Source organism: Phalacrocorax carbo, chromosome 2 (genome assembly GCF_963921805.1).
Source record: "Phalacrocorax carbo chromosome 2, bPhaCar2.1, whole genome shotgun sequence".
Lineage (NCBI taxonomy): Eukaryota > Metazoa > Chordata > Aves > Suliformes > Phalacrocoracidae > Phalacrocorax > Phalacrocorax carbo.
This window is the reverse complement of record NC_087514.1, coordinates 128,594,587-128,608,096: the sequence shown is the minus strand read 5'-3', so window position 1 is coordinate 128,608,096 and position 13,510 is coordinate 128,594,587. Positions and strand designations below refer to the sequence as shown.

Below are 13,510 nucleotides of genomic sequence, written 5' to 3'. Positions count from 1 at the left end.
TAGCCAATGACCTGGGAACTCTCTCTTCCAACATTTAAATTTCTAATGCTCTACAGTTAGCGCTGTTCAAGAAGACCCACACTTTTTAAATGCAAGAAAGATTATGTTTTTCTTACTCTTTTTAAATCTGAAATGGGTGAAATGTATCTATACATGTGCATTTTAATGCATTATGTATCTGTAGCTTTTCTGAAATTTAAGAAATAAGAATTTGTGGTCAGCTAGTTCTCCTCTTCCAAACTAGAATAACTCTCTGTTCCTCCTCCTTGCTCTCTAGTTCTATGAGGACAGCAAGGTAAAAAAAAATTATTTATAATCAATATTTATTAAATAGCTATTAAGATTAGTGACTTGAAGGCAGAATATCTGTTTCATTGAGTTGATGTATAATTTCCTATTTATTTGATTTATTGTCTCTTAAAGCTAAAAATATATACATGGAGTGACATTTGGAAGAAAGTGAAAGATGGAGCCTCAGAGGATCTCCCTAGCCTGCTGACAGATCCATTTCATTTCAATTAAAATCCTGAAAATAGCTGAAACTCTGGCTCACAGCTTCTAAACACCAGGTCCTGCTGTTGAATTTCCATCTTAAACAGTTCAAAGTCAATTTGCCAGTGTTGCGCTGTTGGAGTCGGCTTAGTTTGCCACGTCCCACCTTGCCTGGAGACGTTAGTGGCAAAGGACCACGGGCTTGGACATTTTCCAAAGCATCTCCCACTGTCAAACCTATTACTGGAACAGCTTCCAGGTGCACCAGCCTCGCTGTTGCAGAGCTAGAAACCAGCAACTGTGCTACTGGAGCAAAAGCAGGACTTGTTTTCATCTAGCCTGGGTGTATTTTCCTCTTAAAAATACCCCACACCTATGCTCAGATAATCTCTCCTTAGCAGGAGGAGGAAGAGGGTAAACATGAATAATGGAGAAAGCTCTTGCCCAGAGAATTAAAGCAGGGATGGAAAGAAGCCTCTTTTTCAAGCAGACACAAGGCAAGTCGGACTTATCTACCTGCTGCCTGCACAAGTCCACCTGCTGGCACTGCCCTATGGGACTGCCGAGAGACAGTTTAAAAACAAAAACCATGAATAGCTGGAAGATCTGTGGAATGCAAAACATTTTGCATAACTGATGTGGATGGGTAGGCACTGAACAACTGAGAAAATCGGTAGTATTTAATTTGGTAAGGGAATAGGTAAGCACAGAAAGAGCTGTAGGGTAATAGAAATTATCCCTTTGAATAGAACTGCTGATAAAAGGTTTCTCAGTGCCGCTGTTACATTGTTGACTTAATCATATTGGAATATTTCTTCATTAAAAATAAAAGTGAGATATCAGTTTAGATGGTATGACTGTAAGTATTTTGGAAATAGCTATAAAGAAACACATACATGCATGAGAATCCCATTTCCTCCACTACATTTCAGTACCACATCTGATGGGCTTTCTGCTTATCTGGTACACACATTGCTGGCTGTTAAGACTGCATAAGCCCTCTACAGCAAATGTAACGGAAATGTGAGCAGAGGAAAAAGCCCCACCGTTTTATAATTTTAGAGCTCTCTAAAACAATGCAGTAAGTAGTCTTGAATGCATATGGATATGGAAAGATTAACATACAGATATTCTGCAATGAATAGAGTTCAGGCACCATGCTTCAATATTATATTACTAAAGTATTTGGCTGAATGTTACTGAAATGCTTGATTAGGTGTCTTGTATTTATATAATTATGCTTCTTAATTTTGCTGCCTGAATAAGAATTTTAATATACACACAGTTCAACATACACACAGCCCTTCATGCAGGACTCTCAAAGTATACCCTTTGTTAAATTCATACTCAGTTAAATTTTTTTTAAAGCACCAGTTGCAGAAAAGTTTCACTAAACTCTTCTCTGTTCAGGCTGGATATATTTGACCTTTGATTTGATTCCTAGCATGACTGAGGATGCAGACCAGAGCAGGATCTTATTATTTAGGGTTTTTAGAATCTCTGATTACATTGTTCAGAATTTAAGGAGGGTAAAACTTAAGTATAGTGATTATGCAGGGACTGTAAATATACACCATTTACACTACATTGTTAAAAGAACAGAAACACAAGTTTTATTGTTTTTATAGGGAATGATTTGATTTAACCAAACACAGACAAAAATAAGAATCAAGCTATTAAACACATACCTACAATTTATTTCAGTGGGAAAAAAAAATCTCCCAAACACAGAAACCCTTTCCGCTCAAAAAACCCCCAAACTAAGACAATAGCCTGATTTAGAGAGATGTTTCTCATCTATGTCCATGTTTTTGTTCAGAGTTCAGTACAGGTCTCTCAGCTCTTCACCGAAATGGACAGTAATTTTGCGGTGTTATCTTAAGAGAGCAGGATGAAGGGATGAGATCTCCACTGAAAAGGAAAAAAGGGCAACTTAGATCACCAACCTAGATCCTCAGATCTATTTTCCTTTGCCACTGTTATGCTGAAACATCAATGTCATGATTAATGTATGGCAAGAGGATGCACAGAGCAAGTGCTGTACTTGCTGCTGGTAACAGGATTGCCGTGGAGTGAAGGATCACACTTCTTGGCTCCTAAGTCACTTCGATCCTTTTGTAAACATTGCTGATAGTCTCATTCATTAATGATTTTGGTATTTTTTTAATTTCCCCTTTTTTATTCTCCCAGTTTTAAAGGGCTGTTGACAATTTTTAAAAGTTCTTACTGCCTTCTTTCAAATTATATCATTCTAATCTGCTTCAGTGCAGAAGTTACTGGCAAGTATAATTCACATGCATGTATCTGAATCTCTTGTACCGGAGAAAGACAACAGTTTACACCGACATTTTCAAAATCTTCCAAATGGCCCCACAGACCTGTTCTGTATACATGTTTACTGCTCATAATATGACAGAAAAAGCACTGCAGAGCCACCTGGGTTTTTCTTAATCTTTTTTTCTAAGCAATTAACTTCCTGTTTTTATCACAGTAGTTTCTTTTCCCTGAGATGAATGTCTCCAAAAAAGACAAGGAGCATTAGGATTCAAAACTGCCACTCATACATACAGCTGTTGTTTTACTAAATTATATGAAACTTCCAAGTCTTTCTAATAAAAGCCTCTAAAAGGCAGCTTATTTTTCCTTCTACTGTTTTCAGCTCTTCCATTTGAATTACAGCATGTTGTGGGAGTTTGAGGAAGGCAACGGAGAAAAGAATCACATTTCCAAAATATCTCAGAGGTTTTTCTACAAACTCTATTCACATGACCTGGCAGCATCTCAGATTTAATATTCTTTTCATCTATCCCTAAAATTAGATAAGCACTGAAGTACTAAATAACTTGCATTTTTCAGGTGTCTGAATTGGCCTATCACATCAGCATAAGAAAGATGAATACCCTGCAGTATTAACTTCGGTTAAACATTAAGACACTGAAGTTCCTTAAACTTAACGGCACTGAGAACAACCATAATGTCTTTAGCTTTAGGCCTAACAAATCCAACATACTGATTAGGAAATTGGCTCTTGTACGCAGACACTAACTTATTCTGGGCACATTTTACAATGCTTACTTAAAAAAGGACATTTCGTCATAGCATTTGTATCTCCAAATAAATATTCGGCATTGGTAAGTATGGACTGACAAATATTTTGCTTAAAATCTTTTAAAGAGATTTAAAAAATAATAGTCAGGGAAAAGCTACATGGAATAAAAGAAGCCTCCAAGATGTGTACCATGCACAAAAGGCATGCTGTTCTTCAAAGGAATTTTTGCATGCATGATTTTTTTTTTGTGGTTGTCTAGTATTTATTATCTCTCTGATTTTTATACTACTTCTACTTGAGCAAGACTGTCAAGCTTGTATGCTTAAAATCAGATTCCTAAATCAGTCTAGCAGATGCCTTTTTAATTGAAAATAATGGCATGCATTAATTTTCTAACCTGTAGGGGTACTCATAACTAACTTCAAATCAGTCAGGCTAGCTATGTAAATCATAGACAGCAACAGTTGTTTCTACCTGCTTGTGGGGACAACAGCATATGTTGTCAAATTTGATTTAATTAAAAAGTCTGTGCAATCAAAACCAGCATGATGCATGACACGTTTGTTCAGGATTTTTTTGTGAAGAAATTAGGATTCTGACTGACCATGTTTCTAAATTATTTTAGTAAAGAAAATAAACTGCTCCAAATTTTCCTTAGAAATGTTTCCTTCTTGGGAATTTTTAACTAACATATTTTCCAAATGGACAATTTGACTTTTCTTAACTTGAAACCTTTTATGTAGAAATTTACTCATTAAAATATAAAGTTGCTCAAAAGAATAACTTTCTTTTCAGTCAAAATCATCTTTGTCCTGCATTTTTTTTAAAATGAAAGCTTTAAAAATGTTTATATCGTTTGACTCAAAGTTCCCTCTCTGGCACATCTCTATGGCCGAAAGCAATTTACAGAATATTCTGCCAGAAACTGAGGCCAGCCAACCATATTTGCCAGAATCAAGGTCTAAGCAGCTTTGCTATTTGCCAAAAAGAGGGATAGACTGTCCTTAATGGTTGCTGGAGATGTAAATGAAACGTAATGAGAAATAAATGGACCACAAATGCACCCTGTTTCCCAACTCTGCCAAAAAGGAGAGGGCAGTAGACAAGCTATGAGAGGAAATTTGCTACGACTTTATTCCAGCAAGACTGACCCAACCAGAAGATAACAGGCACTGGAGTGCATTATATATTACAGTGTTCCTGTTCATGTTTATGGTAAGACGGCTCCAGAAACTGCAGCCTAAGTTATTGCTGTCAGAAAGCCATAAACTGTATAAAGAGGTACGGAACCATCTCACTGCTGAGCACAAAACAGACTTTCAAACACCTTTGGTGGGTCTCACATCAACATAGAGCTGAGTGCCACCCTGCAGTAACATAAAAAACATCCGACTGCCATGGGTTGCCAAAACACGATCTGATATTTTGCATTCCACCCTGAGGCTGTAGATTCACTTCCTCAACTAAATAGAACAGAGGACATCTGTTTCTGACAACAGCAGTAAAAAAGTCATTCCACTGATCTTTGCATTTGAGAGGAAAAAAGATGTAGAAGACTAAATATAACATAAATGTTACTACCTTAAGAAGTCCTTAAAATGAGGAATGGAGACATCCTATTCCTGGAGGCAATGAATCAAGTTAAGTATCAATTTTGATCACAATTCTTCCAGAGAAAGTCCAGCTTGTTGGACCAGCTTTTGGAAAGAAAGAATTTAGACAAGTCACATTCCAGTTTATCCTGTCAGAGAGTCAGAGTGGTTGGGGTTGGAAGGGACCACTGAAGGTTGTCTTGTCCAAACCCTTGCTCAAGCAGGGCCACCTGGAGCAGACTGACCAGGACCTGGCTTTTGAATATCTCCAAGGATGGAGATTCCACAACCTCCTCAGGCAACCTGGGCCAGTGCTTGGTCACTCACATACTGAAAAAGTGTTTCCTGATGTTCAGATGGAGCCTCCTGTGGTTCAGTTCTTGCCCACTGACTCTGGTCCTGTCACTGAGCACCACTGAAAAGAGCCTGGCTCTGTCCTGTTTGCGCCTTGCTTTCAGGTATTTATGCACATTGATGAGATTCCCCCGAGCCTTCTTTTCTCCAGGCTGAACAGCCCCAGCCCTCTCAGCCTTTCCTGAAAGGTGAGGTGCTTCAGTCCCTTTGTCATCTTAACAGCCCTCTGCTGGACTCTCTCCATTATGTCCTTGTCTCTCTTGCACTGGGGAGCCCAGAACTGGACACAGTCCTCCAGGTGTGACCTGCGATGATGATACTCCTGTTCATCCCACGACAATGTTACAGTAATACTCTCTGGTCTGTGAAAATCACCCTTTTTAACTCCACGTTGAAGAACATATTTTTATCTATGTATTCCATTTCCGCTTTGCTTGGGAAGGGCATTAACTAGAATTACAAAGGTGAAAGGGGAGAAAATTCTCTTTTATCCATTACACCAAGAATGATGGCTCTTAAAAGCATTGTTTTATAAAGTGATTGATGCTTGGCCATGTTCCAACAAAGGTAATTTCTCCAATACGTAACAACACAATCAGTATAATTATTAGAGACAAATATAAAAATGTAGACCAGTTCAGTTTTATAAATAAAACAAAGATGTGAACCCATTATGTTTTCAAGTCACCTTTTGCCTCCAGAAAACAGCTGTAAATGAAGCAACTGTGAGACTGCAGTATTCTGATACAACTAATTTGGGACATCAGGATGAACTCTTTGGGGTTTTCTTCTCTACACGGAAAACCAGGTATCATGGAATTTACAGGAAAACAAAACCCAAACATTGTCTTGAGCAACAGAGAACAGATTTAAACAAACCTTTTCCTCTTGGAGCTGCTACAAATTCCTTTTCCTTCTCTTAAAGGTCAGTCAAAAACTGAATGTAAGGAAATAGATTTAGGTAGCCTAAAACCTTTTCCAGCTGTTTCATCTTAAAATGGTTATACATGTGTCCATATGTATATAAAATAAATATATATATTTAATAATAATCATACAATATAAAGTATATAGCACAGTTCAAAGAATTTTTTGAAAATTTATGCTGCTTTTAGTTAATCATGATTACCAATCTACTGAAAATTATCATAAGGACTACAAATCTGTTCCAATGAATAATTCTTTGACAAAAATCTTTGGAAAAAACATTAATAAAATATCACAAATTTAGAAAATTATTTACCTGAAAAACATGTTAATTATTAATGATTCTAACTGAGTATGAATATCATGATGGGAAATTCTTCTATGTCTCCAATTAGAGAACTAAGGAGGAATTATTCTTAAACTCTGTTAGTGAAAAAAACCCAAGTTCTGGCCTGGGCAATAGTTACAAACAAAAGCTGGATTTAGACCTTGTTAAACTACATAAAAAGAAAAGTTCAATATCAGTATATTTATTTTTCTTCAACTCACGAGAAAAGCAGAAAGATATTAAATTGTTGTTTTCACTTTAAATTCAATTCACTATGTCTTAAATGGACACAAACCAAAATTATAACTTCTTGTTGGCTAACCACAAAACACAGCTTTTCTTTAGGCAACATTAAAGCACGGGGAGCAATAATTAAACCCTCTCTTTCAGTGAACAAAACCTGATCAAAGCTGTGCATTTCATTAGAACTTTTTAAACATCAGATTTAAAATATGATGTGACTTAATACAGATTCTGCTGTTCAAAGACAAAAATGCTGAGATGTTCTGGTTAAACTTCTGCATGCTATTTACCTCTGAACACCTGAAGAATGCTGTAGTAGAGAAATATTGCGATTACAATTCCTATTTATTGAAATCAATAGGAAGTTATACGAGCATACGTTTGTGAAAATGGAATGGAGAAAACCACTATGCCTTCACCTTACAAAAATTACAACTTTTTCCATTTACTATGTATCTGGTTACTAATCAGCAATTGGAAATGTGGATATAAAGTAAAAAATCCTCCTGCTCCATGGCATATGAGGTTTACTGAAGTAGTGCTCCTAAAATACCTTTGATGGGATGACAATTTCTTTGGCACGCACCCATGACAAGAGCCGATTTTCCTGGATGAAAACAATCTGTTTAAATAATAGGTTTTTGTGGGCAAATGGAAGGTCAGGGCTGTGCAAGAAATAGAACTGTGACTGCAGACTACAGATGCTACGGACACTGGGAAACCTCTGATGTATTAAGGAATTTCATGGACAACAGATGGACATGTTTGGATCTGCTGAGCATTTGCACTCCCCACTGAACTGTTTATTAACTTCAGGATTGCACCAAAAGTCTAATGAAGCAAATAAACTTACAGGACTTCTCTTTCTCAGAGGCAAGAGGCACTTTCACAGTTTAATTTCAGGTAGGGTTACGGGATGGAGATGTTACTCAACAGAAACAGTTAAAATAGCTTATTTCTGCTTTTGCCATTACTATGTGCTTAGGGAAACATTAAGGAAACTTGCTTTTTAAGTGCAAGTGCTCAATGAATGGAAGAAATGATTGGCTCTAACAAGTAATGCAGTGTGACATTAAAACAGCTTAAAAAGTTAAAGAACTCACCGACTCCTTCCGGCTCATAGTTTTGCTTTGGGAACGGGAGCGGGAGATTGTACTGAAAAAGGAATCCTTTTTTGATGCAGACAACGGTGGAGATCCTGTAAATTCACGTCCTCCAGACAAGCTCTCTATGCTTGTCGATGAGCTGATGTTTTTCGAACTTTGGCCTGGAAAGCAAGTATAAAGTAACAAAAGAATTAATCAATGAGCATTTTCTTTTCCCTGTAAATACTTCCTTGTCTTAATTGACATTCACTGAGACTTACGGACAGTTCAACACAGAATGAAATGTTGAAGTGTGTCAGCATGCACTGTGAGACTGAAGGACTATTCTGATATACATGGAACTCAATTTTTGTATGAGAGAAAAATACAAAATCTTAGTGTATATATAGATATATATACAAAGACACACTATATATAGTGTGTGTATATATATATGCTAAACAACGTATATACACACACACATATATAAAGCAATACCATTTCAGTATATATACTGTATTATATTCATAGACCGAGGGCCTTCTCTTCCCTGTGTGGCATAATGAGCAAAAGAACAGTCTCATAACAACAACAACAAAAAAATCTGTCATCACACTGCAAAGGAAACCCTTTTTCTCTCAGCAAATGAACTATAAAACTTGGCAAAGAAAGCTAAGAACCAGAACGTCAGATTCGAAGAATGAGTTGGGCATTGAACGTCTAGATGACAATATCTAGACATAAGACTAGAAAAAGTAAGTTAAGTTTGGGAAAGAATATAAATCTAGTATTGTCCACTGCCTAAGTGAAGACATGTGTGTATATGCCTGGACTGTTTCACCATGACACCATATGCAGTCAGGCAGTCTTTGATAAGGACCATTTGTTCCAGTTGAGGCCCACAAAGTGTTTTGAAATATTTAACTTAAAATTTTTTCTTTAATAGCTCCACAAGAAAAACAATTAATATGTCAGTTTTCATTAACTTTCAATATGAAAATCTTGCATTAGGACAGATGCTAGTTTTAAAAGACCTTTCAGTTAGGTTTATGAGGAATTCAACCCAGCATGACACGATGCAATTCTAGAATTCTCCATTCTGAAAAGTAAAATAGCAAGTAAAACTGAAGTTCTAGAATTCTTCCCTTTTCTTATTTTCTCAGCTGTTCTGATGAGTCTGTTTATGTTCTCCCTTTTTCCTTTGTTTTTGGTGTGCTTTTCATGCTACCATCTATAGCACCAAGAATGATCCTCTGAAACTGAACGATTCAGATGTCACAGGTGCAGCTTCATGTCCTTCGCAAGGTTGTGACTGAATTCAAAACCACCTCCCTTAACAGATGCCAGTGATTCATCCTTCTTTGCTCTGAGCTGCTCCCACCCGCTACACCAGTTTTACTCCCAGATATGCCACGTATTATTGCACAGACCTTACAATGTATTCAGTGTTTTGTCATTGTGGATGCACTACCAATTCTGAAAATACAAAACTAACTCCTTTTCTGGAACGGATTAGTCTCCCCTTCATTACGCACTGCAGTCTTCCCCCGTGACACAGGTTTCTAGAGAAACAGAAGAAAACTAAAAGACAAAGAAATGAAAGAAAATAGAGGCAGAAAAGGCTGCAGAAAAGAGAAAGAAATTCAGATGTAGATACAAATGATGACCAGCTCTGTTGAGATCAAACATTTTAAACAAAAGGAAACAACTAGCAAAACCTACTCATACAGAAACATCTTCACTTAATTCAGTCACTTAAGATCTAGAACAGTAATTGTCCTTGAAGTGGAAGTCAGGGGTGCCATGCTTGGCCACCTGCTGGGGGGACACAAAGCCTAAGCCAAGTTCTCTATGGTGTTTGACCTATGCAACATACACTGCACAGCCGTAGCCACTTGAAACCAGCAATTCACATTTTCTTAAGGGAATAAATACAGGTCTATTTAAAATGTAATCTTGGCAAGAAGACTGTTAAATGCAAAGAGATGGAACTAGCAAAGAATAAAACATCACACGTGACAAAACAGACCAAAAAAGAGAAAACCCAAGAAAGGATCTGGGTTTAATATTCCCAATGTTTTCTGGAAGAAAATTGGCATATAAACTGTTTCCCACCTTCTCCTTCATTCTCTCCTGCCTGATTTTGCTCTTCGCTCCAATGACCCTCCTACATTTTATGTCCTGCTTCTCATCTTACTGTGGGCTTTGTCTGTCTGCCTCCTCCTCTTCCTCAGACCCGTCCACATCGCCTTTTCTGCTTCTGTGACTTCCTTGTTCCAACTTTTTCTTTTACATATACTTCCCTTCCCACCAACCTCACTCAACTGCATTTTTCTGTTTCTTCTCAGCCCTCCTCTAGTCACTTATCACCTACCACTTAGTCTGAACAGCTTCCTTATAGTGCAGGAGATGGAAGCTGTAAGATCTCACTTAACTGTTGCCTTCACATTTTGAAGAGAAATGGGATGTGCATTAATTAGGTGAACATGAATCTTCAATCTGTAAATAATTCTTGAAATGGAAAAGGAGAAAACACTGCATGGCAAACAGCAGAAATAATTCAGTCACAAGGAAGTTTTTAGAAGATTTCTAATTTTAGGATAAAATCACGCCACTTGGCAACACCATTATCCTTACAGTTGCTTTTATGTAAGAAGGAGCCTTTTTGTGCTTTTCATAGTAGCAATTTACAATGGAAGTGTGGTTTTACAGTAGGTAAAACTTAAAAATAGTTTTGGAACAGATGAAATTATATATTTTAGCAAATAAAGCATTTATAAAAGAAATTCACACAGCTAAGCCAGAGCAGCCAATATAAATGCTTACCATAAAAAATTATTTGTGGACAGAGTAATGTCCAATGAAAAAATATTTTATTATGTATAAATCAGACTAAATGGTCTGTCTTTCCCATCCTAGTAATAAGAAGATATCTTCCACATAGGATCAAGATTAAAAGAACAAAAAAAAGTTAAACAAGGAGCAATGTATGTTCCTCACATACTTCTCCACTGTATGGCCTGCACTTAAACCCCTTCACCTGCAAATAAGCAGATTATGTGGTAAAATTTCATAGATACCATTGAAAGAGGGACACTTTAAACATATTCAAGGAACTCATGCACATGAAATAATACAGCTTGGTAAAATGATGGCAAAATGATTTATAAGGATTTTATTTTTCTGTAGTCTGTCTTTCAGTTCTAAGGAAAGACAAATCATAAATATAATAGCAAATTGAAAAGACAGAGAACTATCCTTCTGGTCACCACTTTGCTTACTAAACAGCTACACTTCAAAAGATGGATCACAGTTTAGAGGAATGGAATAGGCAACTACTTGCATAACCAAACAAGAGAATAAATATGTATAGCTGGGACTTTGTGGACAGAATAATACAACTGTTCTTAAAGGGAATTTGCTCAAATAACACCAAGAGCTTTGACTAATCTGGTTCTTATGGACTAAAAAATATAATGAAGATGAAAAATAAAAGCAATACAAGATGTATTGAAACTGAGATAGAGATGCAGTAAAACAGAAGTGATAAAAATGCTATTTCTGTATGTCTTATACCCAGGTAAGAAGAAAGCTTAGGATGCACCTGATCCTTCTGCATGAATAAGCAAATCTGAGAAAATTATCATCAGGAAACACTAAATTTTTACTCTGACTCCAACCCTGTGAACAGCACTGTGACATGGATTATTTGGGGACGTGGTTAAGAATTAAGCAGGACAGAACGAAGAACACTTATGAATAACTACAGTATGTTGCAAGTCATAAAGCAGAATTCTTGGACTGCAGTAGGCTTTTCCAATTTCCAGAGGAGTCATCATTTTTACAACTGTAAATAAGAAAACTGAAAGATAAGTCACGCCAATCATACATATTTTCCCTAATGTAACAAAAAAGCCACCTATCATTTTTGCAACACAGTTCAGTGGAGCTGCTGCAAGAACAGTTAACCGAAGTCACCGTGATGCTTTCCAAGTCTTTCAGATGTCTTATGTGTGCACTGATTTCTGAAGCATTAACAACCCTCACGTAACTTCAGAAATAACACTGTAGCACCAATGCAGAGATTCCAGACTCTTGGAAGGATTACACAAAATGCCATTTGTGTCTTCTCTGTCATGTGTCTCACTGATTCTGTATTTTTCTTAATAAGCAGTGTGGCATGTTCTCCTCACTCAATAGCTCAACAAGAAGGTCATTCGAGAGAGTTTCTGATTTTCTAATTCCTCAGACAAAAAAGGCAGAAACCCCCCCCAAACCCAGAACTCCTACCCTCCATGTATGATCAAAATGTATGAAGTGATGCAATAAACTACAGTTAATAAGTAATCAAACTCATCTTTGTCTTCTTTAGCAGCTTAATTGCCAAACTGAGATCAAAACTTTCATCTTCCTCTGCTCATTCTATCAACCTCAGATAAATACATCTCCTTAAAAGAAAATCTGAGGAATCTAATCTCTGAGTATCTAGCCATATATCAGAAGGTCCTAAAGCCTATATGAAACAGGCTGAAGAAACCACAAGCATGGAAATAAAATAAATGCTCACAAGGCACACGGAGAAAATAGCTAAGGATCCCTGACGTAAGCAGTAGTCAGAATATATTACTGCGTAGGATGTCTCAAAAATATGTATGTGCACACTAAAAATGCATAAATAGTTCACAGTCATGATGCACAGGATTTAATGCACTAAAAATACATCCCCTTCTGAGGTGAAAAGGAGCAGCGTTACCTCTGTGTGCTGGCTTCTGACTGACTTACTGCTTGCCTGTTGCTAACGATACTGGGGCTGACCCCAGGGTCACAAAAGCTCTGCCTCGAAACCATTTGGAAAATACATGGATGTGGTAGTGGGAAAAAGGGACTGAATGTTGGTATTGCTGGCAGGGCAGAGGGTGGAGACATGAAATGCCTTGAAAAGAAAAAGGAAAGTTTAAATGTAATGTGATCTATAATCGGGATTTATAATAAAGTAAAAGGTGATGATGAGAGGATTGGACAAGACTTATGATGAAAGAAAAGCAAGCTGCAGGTCTTACTAAGTTTAAGTTAAGTTATAGGGGAGATAATCATGAACTTTGGAGGCCTCTACTAAAATATAGGAAAAGTGAAAGAAGACATGCACAGAAGGCATACAAAAATGATAGCTCGCGCCTACAGAGGAAGAGAATAGCTTTCATAGTTATAAGGAGAGCAAGGACAAAGATACCAAGAGGAACAGAAGTAAGGCATGATCTATAATTCAAAACCACTCAGATCTGCTCATCTATTACTCTGTATTTGCCACAGTCAGGATGTAGAATATTAAAATTTGCAAAAAGAATGATATGAGTTTTATAAAACTTTTAAACTTTGAATTAGTTTCCCTTTTTCTCCTACACTGAAATTGGAACAAAGGCTTCCAGCACTTTTAAAATGT

At 37.0% G+C, this 13,510-nt stretch overlaps 1 protein-coding gene across 4 annotated transcripts in view; it reads right to left on the bottom strand.

Annotated features, from left to right (window-relative positions):
• Positions 1-13,510, bottom strand: part of TBC1D5 (TBC1 domain family member 5) — a 323,581-nt gene that overhangs the window by 38,797 nt on the left and 271,274 nt on the right. For all 4 annotated transcript variants that reach the window (XM_064444307.1, XM_064444304.1, XM_064444309.1 and 1 more), the window contains one exon: positions 8,089-8,252. In XM_064444307.1, coding sequence (XP_064300377.1) covers positions 8,089-8,252 — 164 coding nt within the window. The remainder of the gene's footprint in view (positions 1-8,088; positions 8,253-13,510) is intronic.